The 27,000-nt window shown below is 34.4% G+C and overlaps 1 protein-coding gene across 1 annotated transcript; it reads right to left on the reverse strand.

Moving 5' to 3' along the window:
• Window positions 1–967: 967 nt before the first annotated feature.
• On the reverse strand, window positions 968–26,710 carry LOC125877594 (histone-lysine N-methyltransferase ASHH1-like). The gene is made up of 11 exons (XM_049558840.1): window positions 26,636–26,710; window positions 16,612–16,676; window positions 15,654–15,810; window positions 6,573–6,659; window positions 6,314–6,353; window positions 3,732–3,785; window positions 3,564–3,657; window positions 3,226–3,427; window positions 2,418–2,452; window positions 1,872–2,052; window positions 968–1,276 (listed from the first exon to the last, which is right to left on the reverse strand). The coding sequence occupies exons 1-11, from the start codon at window positions 26,708–26,710 to the stop codon at window positions 968–970; spliced, it is 1,299 nt and encodes a 432-aa protein (XP_049414797.1).
• Window positions 26,711–27,000: the final 290 nt, after the last annotated feature.

Below are 27,000 nucleotides of genomic sequence, written 5' to 3' on the forward strand. Positions count from 1 at the left end.
ATCACATCCGGATTTGGGGTGTGACAGGATAACTCCCTGCTTATTCCTTGTGAAAGTACTACAACACACGGCTACCTACTGTCCTTATATTGTTATCCTCGACCGCCAAATTTTCTTATTTAGAGTCATGTCCTCAGTAAGTTGAAGATGTGTCATGTCCCATCTAATCACCTTCCCAAAATATTCTTTGACCTACCTATACCACTCCTAAATATCTATTATAGCCAAACTCGCACACCTACTTACTTGGAGCTTCCCCGCACCTCTTCTTCACATGCTCAAACCATCTCAACCTTGCTTCCCTCATCTTGTCCATCATGGAGGTCACTCCTACATTATCTTGTATAGCATAGGGGTCGTTTGGTACAAAAATTAATCGCACAACGATTAGTAATGCAAGGATTAGTAATGTAGGGATTAGCAATGGAGGGTTTATTTTATATCAAGTGTTTGGTTCACTGTTTCCCACCAAATCTTGTTTTCGGATTAAACCTCTACAAAAGGCTTCTTTTATCTTTTATTTGAACTGTGAGCATCCTCAAGTTTAGCTCTTTGCTAACATCCTTTTAATTTAGAACTCTTAGAGTAGCAATGTTAATTATTTTTATTATTGTCATGAGTAGTATTCTTTTTCTCTAAAATACCAATAAGAATTTCTTGGAACACTAGCTCCTACACGCTGGTCATGATCCTAAATTGGGTCGTGATATGAGAATACAAGGAAATAAATTTGTGTAAAGGAGAATTCCACCAAGTGAAGGGTATATTAGCTCTACTGATAATTCAGAAGCAACAAAAAATCTGCAAAATAAATGGAGACAATAATTATAAGCAAAAGTTCACATTAAAAGCTAAAAGGTAGTTATCACAAAATCAATTTTATAATGGTTCAACATCTATTTCTCATCTTCCTCAGCTTCATCAACTAGCTATAATTGTTTCATTCTATCACTGTTGAAGGAAGTGACTATTCAGTAGCTTCACCTTCTTCCATATCTTCATCTTTATCGTCACTATTATTAGTCACATCCTTTTGAAGTAAAGCCTGGCGTTTTTGTTCCTTCTTTACATCAACATATTTCTTCATTTCTTCCCTTACAACATCTGGGCATTGTTCACACCGTGAGACGTCCCTGCAAGTACCAATAAGGTGTTGTTTGTGACGAAAGATTCCGCCATTAGTAACTTTTTTACAAAAGTTACACTCAACTGCGGCCTTATTGGTCTCGCTTGCTCTTTTCCCATATTTCCAACCCAGGTAAGCAGTATTTAATCGCTGTTAAGATCAAAGAAACATAATCAACAAGATAAACAATGTAATTGAAGTAACAAGTAGTAGTAAAAATGAAGAATAAGATACTATGCAAGTACTACTAAATGAAGAGAAGATGAGAAGGGGAGAATAACACACGACTACGTACTATCCTTACACACATTAACCAAATATTTGCAAAGAAAGATCACCGATCCATTTCAACTCCTTCGAAGTGCTCGTTAAGAAACTTTGGCATATATTTGGACTTGAACCACTACGCTAAATACTCAAGGTAATACTCCCTCCGTATCCATTTATAGACTTGTGACTAGTCTTAGACTTCACTTTCACATTTGGAGATGGACTTAGTATTATTGTGTTGCAAATGGCTACTGATGAAGATATTACTTGTTTGGTTGATATTGATTGGTTCTATTGTTGATTCTGAGATAGGGGAAATTTTGGGATAGCACTAAAGTGGAGGAAATCTGTCCGATTTTCTATTAACTATCAATAAGCATTGCTTTGAACACTAGCTCCTAAGCGCCGGTCATGGTCCTAAATTGGATCGTGACATGAGAATACAACGAATAAAAGTAAGAACGAGATATTTGACCTTCAGCTTGGGTTTGCGTTGAGACTTCTTGGCTGCACTATTAGTTGGTTCCAACTTGAACGTAGACCCCTCACCGTCATTCAATATCTTTGTGTGCTCATTTCCTCCACTAGTTCCAGATATCACTAGAGTAGATTTATTATCTGTTGAGTCATAAACTGGAAGATCATCCACGATATATCTGCAGTAAGAAAGCCCGATTGAAGTAAATATCCAAGAATTAGAAGGATATGAGTAAAAGCTGTAGCATTCAAACTATAATATCATGGACAATTTTGCTCCGATGAAACTCATAAAGCACTACCTGAAAGTTTTTCTTATTACTGCTACAAATAAGTGAACTACCTCAATTATATCATTTAGTTAGAAAGTAAAGGTCAAGTCATCCAACAGTAAACCAAAATAATACAAGCTTCAACTCTAATGTTTCTCTTTTACATAGAGAATCAAGATGTAGAAGTAATGGAGCTCCTGAAACAAATCAAGTTAACAGAACCAGAGTCTTAAGATTTGTACAAACTACAAAAAAACAAAGTTGAGCATTACCTGTCATCCCCATCTTCCCAGACATGGTTGTACTCCTGAGCAAAGATAAAAAATAGAACAAAAGAATAACATATGAGACTGACAGATTCGTATCGAATTTAGAAGCATCTATTATGTTTTAGAGTACTGAAGAAAGCATATATCAAGAGGTAGCTCTTTCCTCCCCTTTCTTTGTTATGTTTTCCAATATGAGCACATCTACCACACTCTTTCTAATAAATTTCATTTGAATTACTAAGTTCTACTATTTACGTTAGCTGGGATTATCGTTCCTTTTCGGACAATCTCAAATGAACTGTGAAATCTATGTCCAGTGTCATAATTCAAAACCCATTAAGATTGTGTATCAATGTCTCAGGATTAGAACACAGTGCTCTCATCCTGGAAGACAGTGACAATCAGTTTACATCTATTGTCCCATTGATCAACTATGTTTTAAATGAAAAAATAGAAGAAGACATCTACTACAACTATGTTATAAATGAAAAAAGAGAAGAAGACATCAATTGTTGTGCTATAAATTCAAGCATAATAAGCAATAAGCATTTATCTTTTCCATTTTATCGGAGCAATAAGATTTATCCTGAACGACTTTCCTTTTCAGCTTCAAATGCAACACACTGAGTTTGACAAGGATACACCATACTACAACATGTGACTTGCGGATTGTAGCATGTGATTAGCAAATTCAATCTATATGCATAAATCATTACTCTGTTTGTTGTCTAAAATCTGGGAAGAAGGAACATGTGATATGATGCTACAATGGGTATTCCAGATATAACAATTCATAAGAAACTTAAGTTACCCGGAATCGTCGACACTTGGCACCCAAAAATAAGGAACAGTTTGCAGCTCCACACAAACAACGAACATTTGCACCCCCGTAGTACCACTCAAAATTATATTCGTATGTCAGCTCCATTCCAACAGATATATCTTGGTTCGCAAATATACCTACCCTTGTTTCCCCCGACACTATCCATTTACTTGTTTCACAATTTGGACTGCTGTGATATTCAGGAAGACACAGTATCAGTGCTATCAATAAACACCAATTAACCAAAACAATATGTCACTACCTCACCAAGATAATTATCTTATTTCGCTTTTCATCAATTTGACAACTGGAGTTCCAGCACTTACCATGAATGATTTATGAATCTTGCAAGACTTCCCTTCCGGGTGGAGTCAATGAAATCATTACCATCCACAGAAATTATGTACACGTCCTTGAGGTCTGCACAAATCATATGAAATTATAGTAGTGATCTGTTTATGTATTACCAACCATCTCTAATGTTGATAACTTACCATGAGATTCATAAGCCTGAGATCTTTTCTTTACTTCTTCATATGATATCAATTCTTGTAACATCCGATAATTTGAAATAACTATGAAGAAGCTTAGAATTGGAAATTTTCATTTTTGGAAAGAATTTAACAAAATCTGGAAAATTTGGTTAACTGTGGAAAATAATGTATTTTTGGCCAACTTTGAATAGTTATAACTCCTAGCTCAGGATGATCTAGGTGTGGTTCCAGTTATTGTTGCAAAGTTCGTGGATTGGTCTTTCCAACGCCATCGAATTTGCTCATTTCTGAGTTCGTATGAGCGAGTTATGCCCTTTTGAAAGTTGGGCAGTTGGCAGGGAATCCGTCCGAAAAATTGTAAGGGCATTTTGGTCTTTTCCCTAGCCTTTTCTTTTGGATATATATGAATATGTTGGACTGATTTTGATCAGTTTGTCTCATTTTTAAAGAGTGAAAGTAAGGGTTTAAGAGTGAAGAGTAGAAGAAGAGGAAAAAAAGAGAAGATCAAGCTAGGTTTCGTTAAAGATCGTTGTGTTTTTCTTCGGGGGTGATCCCTATTAAGGTATGTGAGTTCATAGTGTTGGGTTGGTTCTTTCCCCAACACGCCAAGCTCGTTTAATTTTGATAAAAGATTGATTGTGTTTGACTGAAGTTGTTGGTTGGAATTGTTGAAGTTGTAGTTGTGTTGTGTTGTGTTGTAGTTCTTGTTGGTTTGGTGTATGTTTCCGGTGGTGTTTTTGAGTTGAATCTAGTATGTGTCAAGGGTTTTGATGATCCTAAGTGCTTGGGGGTTGAAGCTTTGAAGTTTGGAAGGTTTAGAGTTGGAGAAAAGGAGGAGAAAAGTCAAGTTTTCGGGGAAAAGAGCTGGGGCGTCGCGCCAGCCAGCGAGCCCCAAGAGGGACTCTGAGGTCCAGCCCTTGGGGCGCCGCCCCTACCAGAGCCCCAACCAGACCTCTCTGAAGTTTGAGGTCTGGCGCTCCGCGCCTCTCAGAGCGCCAAGTCTTTCCATTCCTTCCCCAAATTTCTCATGCATGTTCCTAGGTGTTGTACCTATGTTCCCTAGTTGTTTCCAACACCCCAAGGTACGTTTAAACGTCAAGAACTCGTCCATAACAAGTGATCAAACACCTTGAATCCATGATTCCAATTCAAGGAGAGTAAGTTTCCAAGTCAAGGGAAGTGAAGAGTTGAGTCTAGAAGTTCAAGAAGGGAGTCAAAGCAAGTCTTTAAAGCTTTCCAAGAGTCTTTGTTGAATGTTTTACTTCATTTTTAAGGCTCAAGTTTCAAGATAAGTCAATTTTCAAGTTAAGTCAAGAGTTTAAAGTTGAGGTCATTTCTCAAAAGTTATTAGGGAACTATGTATTCCCAAAGAAGTTTCCAAATGTTTTTACATTTGAGTAAGAAAGGAACTATGATTCCAAAAGAGCCTTTGGGCTAGTTTTCAAGAAAAAGGAACATTGTTTCCAAGTGAGCCTTCGGGCAAAGTTTTGAGTAATTATCTCAAATAAAGAAAGATGTGTATAAAACACTTATGAGCTAAAGCATTTTTGGGAGTAGTCTTAAGCACCGAATTGGGGACACAAGTTCATATTAACTTAACTCTCCATAAGAACCATGCGCCAACATGGGAGTTAACGGGTCATACTTTTTAGATGAATCCATAAAGTTAAGCTAGTGGATCCACGTAGTAAAGTTAGCTTCCTATATCATGGCAAGGTATAGGATGGTCCTTGGTCAACGTGAGGTAAAACGTTGTATCACCACTAGGGCTTATAGTGGTGATTGTCGGTTGAAAGAGTCTCCCACTAAAGTTATATTACTTTTATATAAGTAAAGTTGAGTTGTTATTGTTTTATCTTTAACAAGCTAAGTTGTTTATACTATTTTGCAACCTTTATATATTGCATGTGTCGTATTGCTTTATATATTGAGTTCAGTTATTCACGAATTGAACAGAGCCAAGGTAAGAGTTCCTTTGTACTCCTTCCAAGTTTAAGTTGTGGTTTAGCTTTCCAGCTCGCATACTCGTACATTCAATGTACTGATGCTAGTTGGCCTGCATCTTATTATGATGCAGACACAGGTACCCAGGGCCAACATTTGGTTCGCCGTTGATCCAGTTGAGTACTTCAGAGTCAGTGGTGAGCCTCTTTGCATTCCGGAGGACTCGATCATTTTGTTCTCTTAGTTTTGTTTTATTAGGATGTTGTGGGGTCTGTGTCAACATCCATCTCAGTATTATAGAGGCTTCATAGACAGTCAGTCAGTTGGTTTGGAGTCTCTCATCTATGTATATATGTAAATATTCTATTTTGAGACTCGAGTTGCCTTTTTGGCCAGATTTTATTTCAGTCAGGTTGTTTTAAAACCTTGCATTTCATTGGGTTTTCCGCTAAGTTAAGAAAGCCAGGCCAAGGGTTCGCTTGGGGGCCAGNTGGCCAGATTTTATTTCAGTCAGGTTGTTTTAAAACCTTGCATTTCATTGGGTTTTCCGCTGAGTTAAGAAAGCCAGGCCAAGGGTTCGCTTGGGGGCCAGCAATGGTCTTCGAGTGCCAGCCACGTCCAGGGTATAGGCTCGAGGCGTGACACTTCTCCACAACATTCAATGATGAACTGTCCAGCCTATAATGTGAAGAGAGAGGAACAATTAAGAATAGACCATAAATACAATTACTGCACAAAGGCCTTTACGATATTCCACAGAAAGCTCGAATTTGATAGGCTTAGTTCTGGAATTTTGATGATGAAAAATAATAATATCTTTTTATATATGCCGAAACTGTGCTATACAAACTAATGGTCAAAAATAATTTAAATAGGGGGTTGCTTCAGCAGAATTACCTTTACATTCTCAACAGCTAAAAGACCCCAACCACGCCCTTCAGTCCTGAACAACTTAGTTTTTGCAAATTCACATTTCTCGAATCTCTGTGGACAGCAAGAAAAATACTTCAAAACAATCCAAATGACACTCACTGTCTTTTTTATAAAACGAAACTGAGTAGAATCTCCTATTAGTTATTGAAGCAATCATCATATATAAGGAACCACAAACTCCTCCTCACACTGGATGAAAGGATAAATTTAAGTGAAGAAAGATTCTCAACACAAAAAGAACTAAATAACAAGCAGCAATTATTTTTAATTTCATTTTTTTGTTCATAAAGGAATAACTAGGAGCAATTATGTCATACGACAACTGCTTGGAACAAAGTGAGTTCAATCAAACAGAGATTTCCAGTTCCTCAGCATATATGATAGATAAACCACTAATTCTGAAGCAGCATTTAATCACACCCCAATGAAATAGGAAACCTTCTGTACAAATATAGAGATCATAGTGGCATTTTCTCACAAAATATCAATCAAACCCAAATATCACACCTTCTCGGAAAACCTTCTAGCCGCAAACAAATTTATTAAGCAAATGAATCACCATTTACAGTTATAGAGAGCACATGACCTCCCTGGGGTATCACATATGCAACGATGACACACTTTGTTGCATGGCCATAGAATCAAATTTTATAGAGCTCGGCTTCCTCATACCACATAAATCTCTAGATGTTCACTGGTTGGTGGTTTGCAACATACGATGGAGCTCCTATATGGGAGTATAGTCTACACAAAATAAGAAAGATTTCCTAGTCACAAGGATGCCTAATTATACTTATAATACAACCATTAAAAGTATTATTTTTTATAACCGTGGCATTTGGGCCCCTTGCGCGCACCTAGACTAATTCCATGGGGTACCTACTACCTCCCACTTGCACAAATACCGGATAACACAGTCAATCAAAGGCTCTTACATATCCAGACTATGCCCAAAAAGACATAGCAAGAGTAGTATCAGTACAAACCACACGTACTGGTAGGCATCATCGGTCAACCCGATGCCCACCACATAATATAAGAATTCAATTAGCAAGATCATGCAATAAAAACCACTCGCTCCTCCACCTTTACTCTCTCTCGAATGCCTCAGAATTACACTAGCACCCTTACTACTACTTCCGTTTCAGTCAACTCACCTTACTAGGTTCTTAGCCATGTCCTAACCATTCTAACCCATAGAAGAGTTCACAATTACAACTACCAACATTTCCTTGAACCATCAACCCTACACAATATACCCTTGCCTTCTCTTGATCTTACCCAATCCTTGCCACCTGGTGCCTCTTATCAAGGCTTCCTAACCTCAAACCACAAATCCCTTGCAACACCCAGACAACCTTTCTCTCAATATTAACAACTCTTGAACCCTTGGCTCTCCCCGGCTCGTTCAACAATGAGATACATAACGAATTAAATCAACATAGTAGAACAAACAGATATAGGTCATCACCTTCTTTTAACCCTTCAGGAGCAATACAACATTAATTATTACTTAAGAATAATGTACAACTTCACAATTAATAGATATGCAATTATGTCAAGTCATTGGTCTTCTCATGGAACCCAAACCCAAACTGTTAGCATACCAAAACGTGGTACCCGATCCAATGTTTATGCCGGAACGTGGCAACCGATCCAAGTTAGTATGTCGAAATGCAACACCCGATCCACTCAACAAGCCACAATCACAATCACAATCACAAGTATATTCTCAAAATCATACAATCAAGTCATGATTCGTGGCGTTCATCATTCACCTATCTCATTTACTACTAGTGTGATCAATAATTGCAAGATTCACATACATACATGTATTATAATGAAGCAAGAGCAAACATATATCACACAATCATGAAATCACAACCATCACCTACCCCTAGTTCATCGCCTAAGGGTTCTTCCTAGGATTTAATTATCTCTTATTCTGTGCACGAAGGCCTACACATAAATCCAACCATTGATTTACATTATATTAGCAGTTAGCACAGATTTATAACTACTCAATTAATAAACCTAGCCTACCTGGGCGCCACGTAGCTGCACGTAGTTTTTGGCTTCAATTCTTATTTCCGGACTTCGTGAGGGTGATCTTGACCTGAAATCCGCAATCTACCGCTCTTCTTATGCTAGGAATCTCCTTCTCCTTCCTTCCCAAGCTTAGAGCAGCTTTTTGGGGGTTTCTAAGGTGGTCTACGTCTAAGTTAGGTATTTTAGGAAAAAGGAGAAAATAAAATTTCGTGTTATTTAAATTTTGTCTCACCTATCCCGCTCAAGCACCAACTTACCCCGTCGTGGCGCCACTACCCTAGTGGCATCTGGCCCTCTTTGGTGGGACAGTGGCCCAGTATTTTTCCGAAATTTGCTTTTCCTAAATAACGACGGTTCGGGTCGTTACAGAACTAGAGCACATTTGGAATGAACAATCACATCATACACAAACAATTAGTTTTAGATCTAAACTCTTCAAACTTTTTCCATTTTACCCTAGGGAAATGTCACCGAAACTTCCTAGACTAGAATAGAAAAATAATCTTTAAACTAAGAAAAAATGTTAAATAAAGAAAATAATATAAGTTCACAGATCTAACTCTTCAGTGTGTATCTAGATATATCAAATGCAAAAACGAGTGTATTTTAAAAATCCAAAATCAAAAAAGTAAAATCGTACCAAAATTGGCTTTTGAAACGCCCTCGTACAGCGCATCTGCTTTTGATTTTGCTTTTGCTTTCTCGATTTTCACTTTTTCTTTATTCATTGTTATTCTTTTTTACCGTATGATGAAAAGGCTAGAAAGCGCAGTGGAGTTTGGCTAGGAATAACTTTTTTCGAGAGGTGAACTTTGAAAATTAGTTTTGCCCTAAAAATTTGGAAATCAAGTTACTTAGTCGAAATAGAAAACTATAAATCGAAATAGAAAACTATAAAGAAAGGGAGGCTAAGGTTATGAAGTAAGGTCATCTAGTTAAGTAAAGTTCATGTTATGCTAAGCGATTTCATAATCTAAGGTGTTAGCTGGTTAGGTCAGCTGGTTAAGGAAAGCTCGCTTAGCTAAGCGATTTCATAATCTAAGTTGTTCGCTGGTTAGGTCAGCTGGTTAAGGAAAGCTCGCTTAGCCTAACTAACTAACACCCTAGATTATGAAATCGCTTAGCATAGCCCGAGCTTTCCTTAACCAACTGACCTTACTTCGTAACCTTAATTAGCCTCCCTTTCTTTATAGTTTTCTAGTTCGACTAAGTGACTTGATTTCCCATATTTTTAGGGCAAAACTGATTTTCGAAGTTCACCTCTCGAAAAAAGTTATTCCTAGACAAACTCCACTGCGCCTTCTAGCCTTTTAAGCATACGGTAAAAAAGAAAAAATAATGAATTACGAAAAAGCGAAGATCGAGAAAGCAAACGCAAAATCAACATCAGATGCGCTGCACGAGGGCGTTTCAAAAGCAAATTTTGGTACGATTTTACTTTTTTTATTTTGGATTTTGAAAATACATTCGTTTTTGCATTTGATATATCTAGATACATATTGAAGAGTTAGATATATGAACTTATCTTGTTTTCTTTATTTTAACATTTTTTCTTAGTTTAGAGATTATTTTTCTATTCTAGAGTTGGAAGTCTCGGTGACATTTCCCTAGGGTAAAACGGAAAAAGTTTGAAGAGTATTTATCTAAACATTATTGTTTGTGTATGATGTAATTGTTCATTCCAAATGTGCTCTAGTTCATACCCTTACCAATGATTTGAGGCATTTACTTGAGCAGAGGGTCTATCAGAAACGATCTTTCTACCTTGTTGGGTAAAGTTTATAAGACTAGAGCTGACATCTCTATTCCGTAAGTGTTGTTAGTAAGTTTATGACTTCCACCATAAGTCATTGGGATGCAGTTGTTTGTATTCTGCGATAAATAAATTCAGTCTCGAGTAAAGGACTACTCTTTGAGGATCAAGGTTACAAGCATATCATTGGATATACAGATGTTAATTGGGCAGGATCACCATTAAATAGACGTATTACATCTGAATATTGTCTTTTAGTGGAAGGTAATTTGGTGTCGTGGAAGAGTAAGAAACACAGTGTGGTTGCTTGATCTAGTACAGAAGCATAATATCGAGCAATAGTTGTAGCAACCCGTGAGCTAGTTTGGATCAAACAATTGCTGAGAGAACTAAAAGTTAAAGAAATCGATCGGATGGAACTTGTGTGTGTTAATCTAACACACCTTCATCTCGCATCAAATCCAATATTTCATGAGAGGACTAAGCACGTTGAGATTGATTGTCACTTTGTCAAAGAAAGATAATCTCAAGAGATATTATTACAAAATTTGTGAAGTCGAGTAATTTACTTTTAAATTTCTTCACCAAGTCCCTCACCATTAGAGGTGGAGACTATGATATGTTCATGGAATGTTTTGAAGAAGATCTCACCTCCTCTAAATCGGACGGTGAGGCTACCAGGGATCATGAAAAGAGATATTCATCGATTAATTACACCCTATGGATGCTCTAAACACAACAACCAAGCACAACCTACCTCCAAGGAACCCCTCCAATCCGGGAGGATGCTCTAACATTACCATCAAAGTTGCCACAACCAATATTAAAAATCAAATAACCCCTACAACTAATGTTTCCAATGGTTAGCTTCGTATCATGGAATATTAGGGGAATAGGATCCAACGGTTCCTTGGAAATATTACTCCTCTTTAAACTACAATTTCATTGTCCTCTCCTCTGCCTACAAGAACCTATGGCTGCTTGTGATAAAATGGATAAATTTAGAAGAAAGCTTGGTTTTCATCAGGCCTACAACAACAGTTCTAACAAAATCTAGATCCTTTGGTTGAATGACATTGATGATGAGGTCATTCATGATTGGGGGCAACATGATTTTCTCAAAGTTATTCATAATGTTGACCAAATTTTTTTCCTTTCAGTTATCTATGCCAAATGCACAGAGCTGAGGAAAAACCTATGGGCAGAATTGAGAGTTATAACAATCATTATCCAAGACCCTTGGGGAACAACAGGCGACTTTAACGTGGTGGTATCCAGTGATGAGAAATTTGGAAGAAGACTTCATAAAATGGAAGAAACTCTTGATTTCATTGAATGCCTTAATGAGTGTGGTCTTCAAGATGCAGGTTTCTCAGGTTCTAAATTTCCTTGGTGCGATAGTAGAGACCCCCTAACACTATTTGGAGAAGATTGGATAGACTTGTTTATAACTCTTTATTGTATGATATGTATAATGCTACTATATTTACTCACTTATCTAGAACGTGCTCGGACCATGCTCTACTTTTGGTTAAGATGAATAATGATACTCCTCCCACTATCAAATATTTCAAATTCTTGAATATATAGGAGGATCACTCTGACTTCTTGGATATAGTTCAAAACTCTTGGAATGAAGAAGTCAATAGGAACCCCCTGTATATCCTTCACCAGAAAATCAACCAGACTTACAAAGCTATGAGTTCTTGGTCTAGACAGGCTTTTGGGGACCTCTACGAAGAACCTAAGAGACTTGAAAGCCAAATTCAAGCTCTTGAAGACAACAATGTAACCAAAAACACCGGAGATAACAAGAGAGATCTCTCTAGGCTCAAGTCCGAATTCACTAGATTTCTCAAACTTCAGGAGTCTATCCTCAAACAAAAAGCTAGGGTCAAATGGCTTGAAGGAGATTCCAACACGGCATATTTTCTCAACATCATCAGAGACAGGAGAAAAAGGTCAAACGTTAGGAAAATTATGGATGAACACAACAACTGCCTAAAAGGAAATGACAAAATTGCTGAAGGAGCTATCAGATTTTACAAGAATCTCTTTACTTATGACAATACTAACCCTGATTATAGCTCCCTTAATATTCTTCATAGGTGCATCACAAAAGAGGACAATGACATGTTTTGCACCCTTCCAACACTCAAAGAACTTCAGGATTGTGTATTCTCTCTAGATCTCGATAGTGCTCCGAGACTGGATGGCCTAAGTGGGTACTTTTATCAAAATACTTAGAGCATCATTGCATCAGATCTCCATAAAGTTGTGACTGCTTTTTTTGCAGGTGATATCCTTCCAAAATATTGTATTCTCATACTTGTCTTGTTCTTATTCCTAAGATTGATCACCCCCAATCTTTTTTTGATCTGAGATCTATCAGTCTGTGTAACGTTTTTACAAAAATTATTTCTAAAATATTGACTAACAAATTGACCTCTATCCTTCCTCAAATTATCTCCAGGAATCAAAGTAGCTTTTTGGATAACCGAGAAATTCGTCTGTGACCCGTCACACTTTGAATCAATCACAGTCTTTTAAATTTGGTGAATAATGGGCCCTCCCCTCTACCCTTCTCCACTCAAATACTGGGCTTCTCTTTGTATGGTGTGGGGCTTGAACCTGCGACCTAAGTCACAAATCCTCCACATTTTGCCACTCGAGTTAGGCCTTGTTGTCTCAAATGCTTAACAATCTGCATAATCACACTGCTTACAAGAGTTTTTGTATGTGCAATAATAGTCCTAAAATTAATCATTTAACTTCTACTGATAACACCATTATTTTTTGCGATGGTAGCAAGAGATCTATCAAACTAATCACTGACATTGTGGACAGGTATGAACAAATATCAGGTCAACAGATCAACAAGAACAAGAGTAGCTTCTTCCTGAAATCCAAATCTAATCTTATCATCATCAATAGACTGAAAAGATACACTAGCTTGAGATATCAAGAATTTCCCATAAAGTAACTTGGGTGTCCTCTTATCATTGGAAAGAAGAAATTGGCTTACTCAGACATTGTGAATAAGGTTACTAATAAAATTAGAGGTTGGCACAACAAATTGCAATCTTTTGAAGGAAGAGCTACCTTAATAAGACATATTATACTAGCTCTCCCTACTCATCTTCTGAGTGCTACCAACCCTCCTAAAGGTACCCCTGAGCTCATTGAAAAAAATCTTTTGGTCTGGAAATGATTCTGTGGGAATGCATCACTGGATTGCATGGGATAATTTGATTTACCCCTTTGAATAAGGTGGTGATAGTTTTAGGAAAATTTCAGATGCTTGTATGGACTTCAAGGCTAAGCTATGGTGGAACCTAAGAACCTCTTCTTCTCTTTGGGGAGATTACATGAAGGCTAAGTACCTCGAGAATCAACACCCTATAAAGACTCAATGGTCCTCTAGCAATTCTCAAAATTGGAAAGTCATCTGTGAGGTTAAGTCAGCGGTGGAGCAACATATTTACTGGAAGGTTGGAAGAGGAGATGTTGATATTTGGTTTGATAAATGGTCAGATTTAGGACCCTTGCTCTTGCTCTACCCCAACAATGAAGGGAATATCTCTATCAAGCTAATTATTGTTCTTACTAGTAATTTTCCAAGTAGAGCTCCCGAATGATCTAAAGAACAATATCATCAACTTGGGGATTATTCTCAACGGTCTCACAAATGACAAAAGCTATCTGGGAAAACACCAATTCTGGCCACTTCACTCTCCACTCTGGTTGGGATATTATTAGAAAGAAAAGAAACCACAACAATACCACCAACAAGATCTCGAATAATAGCATTACATTTAATATGGATTTCCTACTGATGAGAAAGTGGCTAAGTAGAGCATCAATATTATCCCGGGATGTCATTGTTGTGCTGCAACTAATGAGAACAACAACTTATAAACAGTGAATCACCTATTCTGTTAGGGTGAACATGCTAGAAAAGTGTGGTGTGAGATGCAGGTCCACCGGGAGTGAGACTCACCCATAGGACTCTTAAAATCCACATCCTCAGTTAGTGGAATACTGTTACAAAGAACTCCATTGCTAATTTTGTTATTCATGCTCCCCCCCCCCCCACCCCCTAATAATTTGTTGGGAGATATGGAGAAAAAGATGCTCTAAGGAATTTGATGCTGTTAAGCCTTCTGTATACAGATCTAAAGCTAATATTCTTTTTACCATTGTGCATATTACTAAGAAGAAATTTGGCAAATCTAACATTGTAGAGTCTTGGAGAAATATACACTACATTTTGGATGCCGAAATTCACCACAGAACCACTGCCATAGCTAAGTGGATAAAACCTCCTAATATGTATGTAAAACTCAACAGTGATGATAGTTGCATTCAATGCCGTTGTGGTGGAGGTGGTCTGATCAGAAACTCATTGGGAAACCTCGTGTTTGCTTAGTGCATCAATTGGAACCTGGCACGAGTAACATCGCAGAAATGACAGCTCTTCTTTATGGCCTTAAATGGTATGCTAATAGAGGCTTCTCTAATGTCTGGGTTGAAACAGACTCCATGTTGTTAACTAGATGTATTAAAAGAGAATGGGACCCACCGTGGGAGATCAATGCCAGGAAATTAATTGAAGAGCATGGTTACCATATTAGTCATTGCTTTAGGGAGGCTAATAAACCTGCTGAAAAAATCGCCAACTTGAGTCATGGCTATTTTAGGAATTCTCTTCAACTCTTTTTTTATCCGTCCTAAGCAAGTTAGAGGTCTCTCCAGTATGGATAGATGGGATTTCCCAACCTTTAGCACTAAATCAATGTAACATGCCAATATTATTTACGAGCCCTCCTAAATTGTATGCATGTGCTCGGTTAGCTTTTGAGCTAATTTGGACACCCCCCTCCCCCTTTTCTGGTGGTACTTAGTAGAACAGTCCTACATTGTTATTACCCCTTATCATGTCAAAGTTTGGGATGTCAAACACAAAGTTGTATTTTTGCCCATATCAATGATCAAAGTTGGAATTTAAAAAAAAAATAATTAGGAAAGGTAATAGCATGACAGGACTTTTTTGAGGTTATCATAAAAGTTCTAAAATACCACTACTTCCACTCTTTCTCAACGCATGATTGTAACACAAATTTGGTGCACTATCCATAAAATCTGTTGTAAATTTAGAAATAGATAAGACCACTACAAAAGTATAGAAATAAAGAGAAACAACAGAGTAACGTTCAACTAATTAAGAGAATTATCTAATTTACCTGAATTCTGCAAGTGTCACCACATAGACAGTATCCCGGTGTACATTCAATGTTTGTTAATAAATTCAAACATCTTCCTACACATGCACTATTAGGATCACTTGCATCATACTTGCATTCACATATAGCAATGTCCTCTTCTCTCGGTTTCTTATGCCTGTAAGACATAAGAAAATTGCAATTAAAAATGACTACCTAAAGCCAAGATCAATGATAATTGAAAACCATTCAACTCCAACTCAAAGTCAACTAATCAAGGTATGCATCATTTAGAAGCTTTAGTTTTGGAAGTCAAAATGCTATAAACTACATAATAAGAAGTAGGACACAAAAACTTTCTAAGGAATGAAACAAGAACTTATTTCTCTTTCACAAAAAGAAACTAATATTTTGTATCTCATCTTATAGAACAAAGAAAAAAAATGAAACATAAGCATTATTCAACATTAGTTTCAATTCACAAAAAGTTCTTCCTTTTAAGCTTGACCAGATAATCACAATCCACAATTCAAATTTCTTGTTTACTCATTTTCTTGTCATTGAATTCATACTCCATGGCATCCTTGGCACAACATGGAAAAAGATACAATGTTTATTGAAGTTTAATCTCTTTTTTTATTAGTGGTTTTTGAAAGCTTTATCTTAAAAGTGAAAGCAATGGCAATAACCAATCTCTTTTTTTTTTTAAAAATGGCAATGTTATCGTAATGCAATAACCAATCTTTTTTGCATAGTTATTGAATCCAGATCTTAGATACGCAAACTAACTGTTTTGACCATAATCAATATGTCATCCAAGTGGTACTCACAATTGCAGATAACGTAACAATAATTCAGAAGTATAAGCAACAAGTTTATGAAAATGAACTTCAAAGTTTAAGGATTATCAAAAGAAAGAATGCAATTAACTGGCAGGAAGATGATCATTAAAAGAAACAAAGAAAGGATTTGAACTCACTTTCGCCATATAAATTCATTTTGAGTAATATGAATAAATGGTGTTACTCCTTCGGGCAGTTGCACCTTCAAAAAAAAAGTTAAGAATTCATCATTAGTTGATGTAAATAGAATGGCATATTGTAATGCAAAATCACGTATATAAGCAAAGGGTCTGCATTTATTATACAGTCATAAACATTATTATATAGACATCATTACTTAATGTTAATAGAATGGCATATTGCAATGCAAAATCACGTATATAAGCAAAGAGTCTGCATTTATTATATTGTCATAAACATTACTATACATTATTATTTTAGCAAATATTCAATCAAATATCATACATGATTACATACACCATGCCATCGATGTGTGCATCCATGTTTTGATGGAAGGGCAGGTGAAGTAACTCGATAAGAAAAGGCACAATTGAATGCAGAAACCATAAAATTGTCATTCCAAACCAGAATGATATTAAATAAGCCCACATGTGTAGTTATTGAGGAACTACAGCTTTGAACTAGTTAGTTATGAAGGGCAATAATAAAAGTAGTCTAGTCTAGACATGTGTTGACTCAATATCACTTGTTTAAATAATTCTATACCATTTATAGCACCAGAGTCTACTAAAAATGATGAAACTCATATATGTACTCAACAGAAGACACTAATATCTTCACTTACTAGTCTTTTTATACTAGTACAGCTATCAACCGATATTCTCAGGATCCAACAACAACATTACCCAGTGATACATTCTCAGGATCAAATTATTGTAGTAATCTTACCACCAGTTCTGATGTCATATCAAAAAAAGAATTTTTTTTTTTTATCATTAGTTCTCTAGGTATATTGTTGTATCAGTTCTTTGGGTATTGTCTTCTCATGATTTCAGAAGTCTACAGAGTCGCACAAAATCATATCCACATTGTTATATGTCATCATCACTCCAAGTGACACATAAATGATCTAACACATTTGGAATGAAGAATACATCATACAGGAACGATAAGCTTTAGATTTAAACTCTTCAATCCTTTCCAGTTTCACTCAAGGAAACTGTTGCTGAGACTTGCAAGACTTAAATAGGAAAATAATTTGTGAACCAAGTAAGAAATGCTAGGATCTAAAAACCAAGTAAGAAATGCTAGGAAAATAATTTGTGAACCAAGTAAGACTTGCAACTCATCAATAATATATGTTGATTCTTGCACTCTCTTTTCTTTAATAATATTTATCTATTTTCTTTTCTATCAATCTAAAAATTGCTTTCCTAGAATGGAAAATTCTCTATCCAAGCATTCATGTTAATAAGTTAACTTACGTTCATATCTCATATGTGATGTAATGCCTTACTAAATTTTCTATTTTTACACTTTCTTTTCACAAGGTAAATAATTTCATTAATGTTTGGGTCAAAAGGCATTTGAATACAAGAAATATACCTAAAGGAAAACCCTGTAAAATATATGGTTTTCTACGAAAATCACCTAATCTTCTACACAACATGAGACTTCATGGTTGCACCAAGAGAAAATAATGGATAGGAGGCTTCTCCTCACCTTAATAAAATTCATCATCTCTGCACCTTCAAAAGTTCTCTCCACCTTTTCGTACTTAAAACTATTAATCTAAAAACTTATTCAAAAATTATTTTATAAAAAACTTTTTGTCAACTTAATATAATGAACTATTCAAATGCTTTATTTTGACTGTGTTGGTCATAGTATGCCATTTTTTCGACTCTGGATACTTAACTTTGAATACTCAACTAAATATGACTGAACTCATTTCAATATAAAGCAATTTAAAACAAGTGCAATATAAAGAAACAAACTTTTTAAAAACATGCTGTCAAATCTGTGTGTATGCAAGGGTACAACATAACTCTGAAATGTATATAAAAATACAATAAACTGATGTATATAAAAATACAATAACTTCTGTGGGAGTTTGTCTAACCGACAACCATCACATAAGAGCTATAGTGATGATACAACGATCTACCTCACGCTGCAAGCGCATCCTATACCCGGCCAAAGGTATAGAACCTAAGCTACTAATGGATCCACTAGTCTATGTGAAAAGGGTTCATCTAAAAATTATGACCCTTTTCTACCCATGATGGCTACATGGTTTATGGGGGTTGTGAGTTGTCTGAACTCTCCCCCATATCGGTGCTCAATACTACTCCCAAAAATATACTAGCTCTTATGTTTTAAAAACATACTTCTTTCTGCTGATTTGAGATAATTGCTCAAAAACTTAGCTCAAAGGCTATCTTGGAAATCTCAGTTTCCCTACTTGCTTCATTTAGAAAGCTATTACTCTTTTCTGAAAACTAGCCCGAAGGCCCTTTGGAAATCTCAGTTTCCGTTCTTATTTAAATGTGAAAACATTTATAAACTCTTTGGGAATACTTAGTCCCCATATACTTTTGAAGAAAAGGACTTCAAACTTTACTCTTCACTCTTTACTGAACTCTAAGTCTTAAAACAAAGGTAAAACATTTGTAAAAGACTTCTTAAAATGTGGTTCGTGTCGAATGATGGACATGAACGACTCAATGCAAGGTTTTCAATAACCACAGATAGAACTCAAATACTTGGAACTCAGGAACTTCAATAATACTACTCATTTCAAGAATGCTCAACTCAGAGGGTTCATGCGGAAATATGACCATGAACGATTGAACTCAAGGACTCAAAGATACATCTCTTCTCAACACTGCTCGACTTATAGGATTCATGCGGAATTGTGGGCATGAACAATTCAACTCAAAGACTTTATGGGTAACATGTAATAGTCCCATGCTTAGAAATATAATCTCAAAGGGTATTAGGAACTCAATACTCAAGACTTAGAACTTGAAGATACTACTCCTCTCAAAGATACTTAACTTATGGAGTTCATGCGGAATTTATTGGCATGAACGACTTGACTCGTAGGTCTACATAACATTATGAAACTCATGTATTTGACTCTTTTTATTCTCTGACTTACTTCCTCAAAACTTAGTTCAAATCGATAGTTGATCTCAAAGGATTCACAATTGAACTCAAAGGCTTTCTTGAACTCTACTCTTAACTTTCTCTTGAATTTGAATTATGAATTCAAGAGTTATGATTCATGATATGAAGGATCTCAATAACAATATAGCTATTCGATAATTAGGAATATAACTTTTAAAAGAAACGTGAATTCAAGAACTCAAAATCAACTTATCTCAATAATACTCAAATCTAGGAAAAGTATCTTAGATTACTCTTTTACTGATCTAAAAGTAGAGGTAGGGCGTGAGGACGAACTAGTCCAACACTATGATAGCCTTACATACCTAGAAGAACAAGATTCTTGAAGAATGTTGAAGAAGAACTTGATTAGAAGCCTTGAAAACCCTAGCTTGAAGGTAAACAATCAAGAAAACCTTTCTTGAGATTCTCGAGTTAGTTTCTTGAAATCTCTATGGCCAAAAAATATGATTTTCATGAGTGAAGATGAAAATCTGATTGTTTTGAGCTTTTTATTTTTCAAGAAATTCATTGATGGCTTTCTTGGAGGTAAAAAGACAAAAACGATTATTTTCAATATATTCCCGTCGGCTAATACGTAACAGCACTGTATAGGTTACTAAAATAGTCATAACTTTTTACTCAAATATTGGATTGACGCGAAATTGGTGGGGTTGGAAAGTAGATTCAATTACCTTTAATTTAATAGGTTATGGCTCACGTAACTCTTAATATTCTAAGATATATGGTCGTTTAAATTTGACCCAAGCAGAATCTTACATTAAAACTTAATATGAAACTTCAAGAACACATATCAAGAACTCTAATCTTTAAATTTCAAGAACGAAATTACGCTGAATAAATCATGATTGGGGTGTGGGTGAAAGAACCCAACACTATGGAAGCTTACATACCACTTAGGGCTTAATCCCATGGTGACAATCCGCAACAACTCTCAAGCAGGGGCGGACCCACAGTGGTTCAAGTGGGTTCAATTGAACCCACTTCATCGAAAAATTTTGTATTTTACATATATAAATTAATTGTAAGTTCGTTCATATAACTAAAATGAACCCACTCTTTACACAATGAATGGCGTGGATCAGTGGTGAATGGGTTCATTTTCGTGCCATGAACCCAAGTTCGAACCTCAGTTAAGGCATAACATTTTGTTCTTTTTTGTATTTTCTTGATACTTTTCCTTTTTAAAATTAACTAACAAATGTAGACTATTATAGATCTATCATGTGAATTTCTTGATACTTTTCCTTTTTAAAATTAACTAATAAATGTAGACTATTAATAGACCTAGACTTCTAGTTCATGTGAAATAACAACAGTAATATTCTAAATTTATTAGTTAAGCTTTTTTTTTTTTTTTTAATGTTTGTATTTGTAAAATTGTCAATAATTTAGACAATAAGTTCATAGTTTTAAATAGGCATAATACATAAATTGGACCCTAAACTTGACTTCGAATTTTAAGTATGACCTCTAACTTTCAAAGTGCACAAGTAGGCACTTCAACTATCCAATTCTTAAACAAAAAAACACGCGAATCCAACCTGGCATAACGCGTGATTGAGACGCAATTCAGGCGCGTCAGGGGTATTTTTCGAGGCCCACAACAGTAAAAAAAAAAAGCGAAAATGACAATTTTACCCTTAATGAATCCCTTTTAAATATATCTTTATTTTTTTCAAATCAAAATCCCATTTTTCTTCTTCTTCTTCTTCTTCTTCCTAATTCTAGTACTCAAGCTTTTTTTTCTCTTTTTGTGCACAATTTCTAGTCGTTTTTTATGTAATGACTTTTAATTTTTTTTGTCATTGTGTAAAAAGAGCTATAATGAAGATTTCTTGGTCTACAAATAATTCAGGTATAAAAAAAAGTGAATTTACATTCATGGTGACAGTTTCTACCAAAAATAAACTTTCAAAAAGCAAAAATTAACATAACCAGACTAAATTGAGGAAGAACAACACATAAACATCCAAAAGATAAGAACTTTGACCACAAATCTTCACAATTTTACTTTGATTTGCAAAGAAATTAGGGCTAGGGCTCCGCTGATGTTGAGTGAAAATCGAGCAAATTGGGAAAAGAAAATACGACCCTACCCTTTTGTATTTAATTTCTTCTTTTTTTTTAATTATAAAATACGTGTAATTTTTTAATTACGTGGCAGCCACTGAGTAGCTCAATAAGCCACGTAGGAGCGTTTGTATATCACACAATTTGGCTGTTGGATTCACGTGTTTTTTTGTTTAAGAATTGGATACTTAAAATTTGAAGCCAAATTTAGGGTCCAATTTATGTATTATGCCTTTTAAATATTCTCTCAAATCCATATTATTTTATCATTTTCTTTTTTACATGCATATTAAGAAATCATTAAGAAGAAAATAATTTTACTAATTCACCCCTTAAAAACTTCTTGTGAATTTTACAAATAAATGTGAACACTTTCAAAAAGAATTAATTACAAGGATAATATATGAAAATTTTGATTAATGCTTTATTGATTTAGTAAGGTGGACAACTAATTTTAGTAAAATAAACAATTATTATGAAATGGATGAGTAGTACTTAGTTTTATTTTTTGAAGTAAACAAAATTATGTATTTATTTTCCTTTTTACTTGGTATACACGAAAGTTAGGATAGTGCATTTTTATTTATTTATTATTTTACTAATTTTTATTTATTTATGGTTTTCAAAATTGTTATAGTTTTAATCTTATATATATGAGTAATAAGTAGCTTGTTAAATTGAAAATATGTGGAAAATTTTCTTGTAAGTAGATAAAAATTTAATAGAGTATTTTTGTTAGGAATATCATCTCAAAATAACTTGTTAAGGATATAATTAAAAAAAACTGATAATTATTATTATTGATTGTTGCCATGATTATTTGTAACTTGAACCCACTTGAACAAAATTCTAGGTCCGCCACTGCTCTCAAGCATCTCGACGAACGCTTCGATCCTTTCTCTTTTCTCTTCTTGAAATCTCAACTAAAACCCTAGGTGTAAACTAGGATTATAAAACTGAACCTAATAGGATTAGACCCTTAAGACCTTACTAAAAAGGAATTAAATCTGATTTGGGAAGGAAAAGACCAAAATACCCCTCTCTATTTTCGGCTAACCTTCCTTAACTGGTCAGCCTATCTTCAAAAGGTCATATCTCACTCATCCGACCTCGAAACTTAGAAAACTCAGCGGCTTTGGAAAGATAATTTAAAGATCTTCGCTACGGTATCTGGTAGCACACCTAATTCATCCTGAGCTAGGAATTATGGTCATTTGAAGTTGACCTTAAGCATAACTTGCAAAATTTCAGATTTTGCTATTTCCAATTTAATTCTTTTTCAAACTCAAGGTGCTACATCTAGTGACCTTAACACTTAAGAAATTTTAAATTCCTTGGTAAAATCTCACTCACTACGAAGAACGGTTCGAGTCTTAGTTCGAAATTTTTTTGGGGTGTTACAGTTGCACCAATTGTTTAACACATGTATATCAAATTCAACAAATTTTAGACTTTATTGTATTTATCATATACATATCAACTAACCACAGTGTTATGTAGCAATCACAAAATAAATGTTATTGAGAACAATTACATGTATATTATACCTCTTATAAACTACAACATTTTTTCAATTAGAATAAGAGATACAAATAATAATGTATAATGCATAATTTTATGGTCATGATACATAAATAGTAATGTATAGTCAATGTCGGTGGAGGGTGAAAACGTCATAGAGGCGATGATAACGACACGAAGGGAGAGGCTGAGAGCCCTCAGAGAAGCTCAAGAACTTCTTCAAACCCTTGACGATGATAGTCATAAGGCTAATAATGAAGATATTTATGATGTATCTTCTCAAAGTTTTTGATAATTTTGAATCAAAATTGAAAGGATCTTTGATGAACTTGGAGAAGTATTTTGAAACTCAAATTTTCTAATAATTTTGAATCAAAATTAAAAGGATCTTCGATGAATCGGGAAAAGAATGATGAACTGGGAGAAGAATTTTGAATGTCAAAATTTTCGTCAATTTTGAATCAAAATCAAAAAGATCTTCAATGAAGTGAGAGATTTACAAAAGAAATTATTTGTCCAACAACTATTCCATCACTTTTGTATTGTTTATAACTCACTCACTTTCCAGACACCTGAACGTCTCAACAAAATAGAGATATTCATCATGAATTAGTTGCTGTTTTCGACTTTCTTTTAATTTGGTACGATCTGGGAGAGATTTGAGAGAACAAAATTTGATTTTTTTGAAGTTGTTACGATTTGGTGGAGATCGACATTAACTTGATTTGGGGAAATCAATCACATTCAGTTTTACATTTCCTTTCCTTTTAAATCGTAACTGATTTTTTTAATGTATTAGATGTATTGTATCCGACTTATGTATCGAAGTGAAACTAATTTTAGGGAATTTTTGTAAATTGAAAAAAGGTAGGGATAGAAATATGTAATTTGCTCCTTACACTATGGAATTCTTAATTTTTTTACATAATAATTTGATAAACAAAGTTATAGATGTAGAAAGGAATACTAAGTTGTTTGGCTCAAAATCATAATTATAATTACTTATTATACCTTTTATATGATATAGTTAATATTATAATTATGATATGAAATTTTTTCTCAACTATAACTACACCCTTAACATAATGTAGGATATATTAGTTTCTAGGCTTTTGGTAGTTCTTTTAATATTTGCAAATGAAAATGTGTAAACAGAGATTCTAGAAATTGCATTTTGACTATGAACAAGTATTCTAAAAATAACATTTTGACAAAATATGAAATGTAATAATAAGTGAATCGATGTTAGTGAACTAGTCAAGAGCACACTAACTCATATTCAACGAAGTATGTAATGTAATAATTTAATTTGAAAAATCCTAAAAATTGAAAGAAAGATTAATATCTACTAAATTGTTTCGTTCAAAAATAAAAATTATAATTTGAAATTATTTTTTCCATATATATGAGATAGATAATATTTTGATCGTAATATAAATTTTATTTTAATTTCAACTATATTCTCAATTGAATACAATATGTATTTAATTTCAAATTTTCTATCGAAATAATTCACTTAATCCCTCCAACCAAATGACTCATAGAGATAGGAAGAAACATTTTGATTGTCAAAAGTTTTTAGTTGTTTGTTTAATATTTGTAAATGAAACCCTATGAATAAACATTCTAGAAATTATTTTTTTACAAATTATGATTTGTAAAATAATAGTTTGATGAATAATGGTGCACTAACCATGAGAACAGTAACTCCTATTAGATCATAATTTTACTTATTTGTACTATCTATAATACAACAACAATAACATACCACTATAATCTCGCAAGTTAAGAATTTGGTTTAGGGAGGATAAATGATACTCTCTCTCTGTCCCGTGACTTACTTTCCTTTTTGGTCAGTTCGAAAAAAAAATGACACATTTCTATATTAAGTAACAATTAAACTATAAAATGTATATTTTCCCCTTAATGAAATGATTTACAGCCACAAAAATTTCTATCATTCATTTTGAACCACAAGTTTTAAAAGTCTTGTTTCTTTCTTAAACTCTGTGTCGAGTCAAACTACCTCACATAAAATGGAACGGAGGGAGTAATAAATATCCAAGTTAAGAAGGGTAATTAAGATTTAAGATAAACTTTATAAATTTTCATGTCCCTGTCAATATTTACACTTTTAATTTATTTTTTAAAAAAAGAAATCGTAAATGTGGAAAAGGAAGACTATATCTAGTAAGTTGGTAGGTTCAAAATCATAATTTGAAATCATAACTTTCTATATGAGATATATAAGATGATTGTGATATAAAATTTATCTTAATTTTAGTTATATCATCTACTAAATGCAGGACATATTTAATTGTAAATTTTGTATTGAAATAATCAGTTAATCATTTTAACTAAACGATTAGGAAGAATTTTTTTGATCAACTTTTAATCGTTTCTCTAATTTTTGTAAATTAAATAGTATGAACAAACATTTTTTTTGATGGATATGGAATATAATAGTAATTTGATTTTTTTTAAAAATAGTGAATGTGGAAAGCAGGGGCGGATCATAATTATGATTATTTATTTTACTTTCTATATGAGATTAAATAATTTTATGATGGTAATAAAAAATTTATCTTGATTTTAATTATACCGTCAACTAAGTTCATGATATATTTAGTTTTAAATTTTATCTGTAGATAACTGGCTAAGTTCTTCTTACTAAACGACTCCTAAGTTAGGAAGAGACTTTTTGATAGTCAAAAGCTTTAATTCCTTCATTTGTGATGAAACAATACGAACAAACAGGGGTTTCCTCGAAAAGACGAGGACTCACCAAACATTGTTGCTAGCTGATTAGAGATAGAACTAATCATCAATATTAGTCACATTCTGTTGAAATAAAGCCCAATGTTTTAGCTCCCTTTTTTCATCAACATATTTTTTCATTTCTTCCCTTACACCATCCGGGCATTTTTCACACCCTGAGACGTCCTTGTAAGTACCAACTAGATGTTGTTTGTGATGAAAGATTCCGTCATTAGTAACTTTTGTAAAAAAGTTACATTCAATTGCGTTCCTATTGGTCTCACTTGTTCTTTTCCCATTGTTTTTTTTAAAGCAAATTTATACCACTAGACAGTGGTCTAGTCGCTTATTATTAATAATAATCATAAAAAATTCTCAATAGGAATAAGTACAAGCAAGGGAGGGTAGGTCCTCCCCAATCCTAATGAGGTACCTAACCTCTACTAATTAACAACCATAAAGAAAATACGAGCTAGAGAGAACTAGATATTCTATGATCATCACAAAGTTTGAATTACGCTCTATGACGATATTACAAGTGAGGATTCTTAAGTAATGAAAAATCATAAAGGCCTAGGAGAAAGTTGAGTTATCGATCTCAAACTTCCTTTTACAAATGTATGAACTAAACAAGATAGATTGACCTAATAAAGGAACCTGAAATATGTTTCTCCTGTATTCTTCTTCAAATCTGTCCAATAACAGTTGACAATTCCAACCGGGGTCAGCCATTTTTAATTGTTGTTAAGATCAAAGAAACATAATCAGTACTATATTTTAATCACTGTAACAATATATAATCACTGTTAAGAAAAATAATCAGCAAAACAGAGCAGAAAAATAGCAATGTTGGTACAGTAAAACAGAACAGAACAAGACTGCAAAACAGAGCAGAAGAAAAGAAGAGGAGGAAAGAAAGAACACTTACCTGAAGTCAAGAAGCAACAGACATGAAAACCACGACTGAACTGTCGAGGACTGAGGTTAAACATATGCGCGACTCGTTTTTTCATTCAAAAATG

The sequence above is a fragment of the Solanum stenotomum genome, chromosome 9 (assembly GCF_019186545.1).
Source record: "Solanum stenotomum isolate F172 chromosome 9, ASM1918654v1, whole genome shotgun sequence".
NCBI classification, from domain to species: domain Eukaryota; kingdom Viridiplantae; phylum Streptophyta; class Magnoliopsida; order Solanales; family Solanaceae; genus Solanum; species Solanum stenotomum.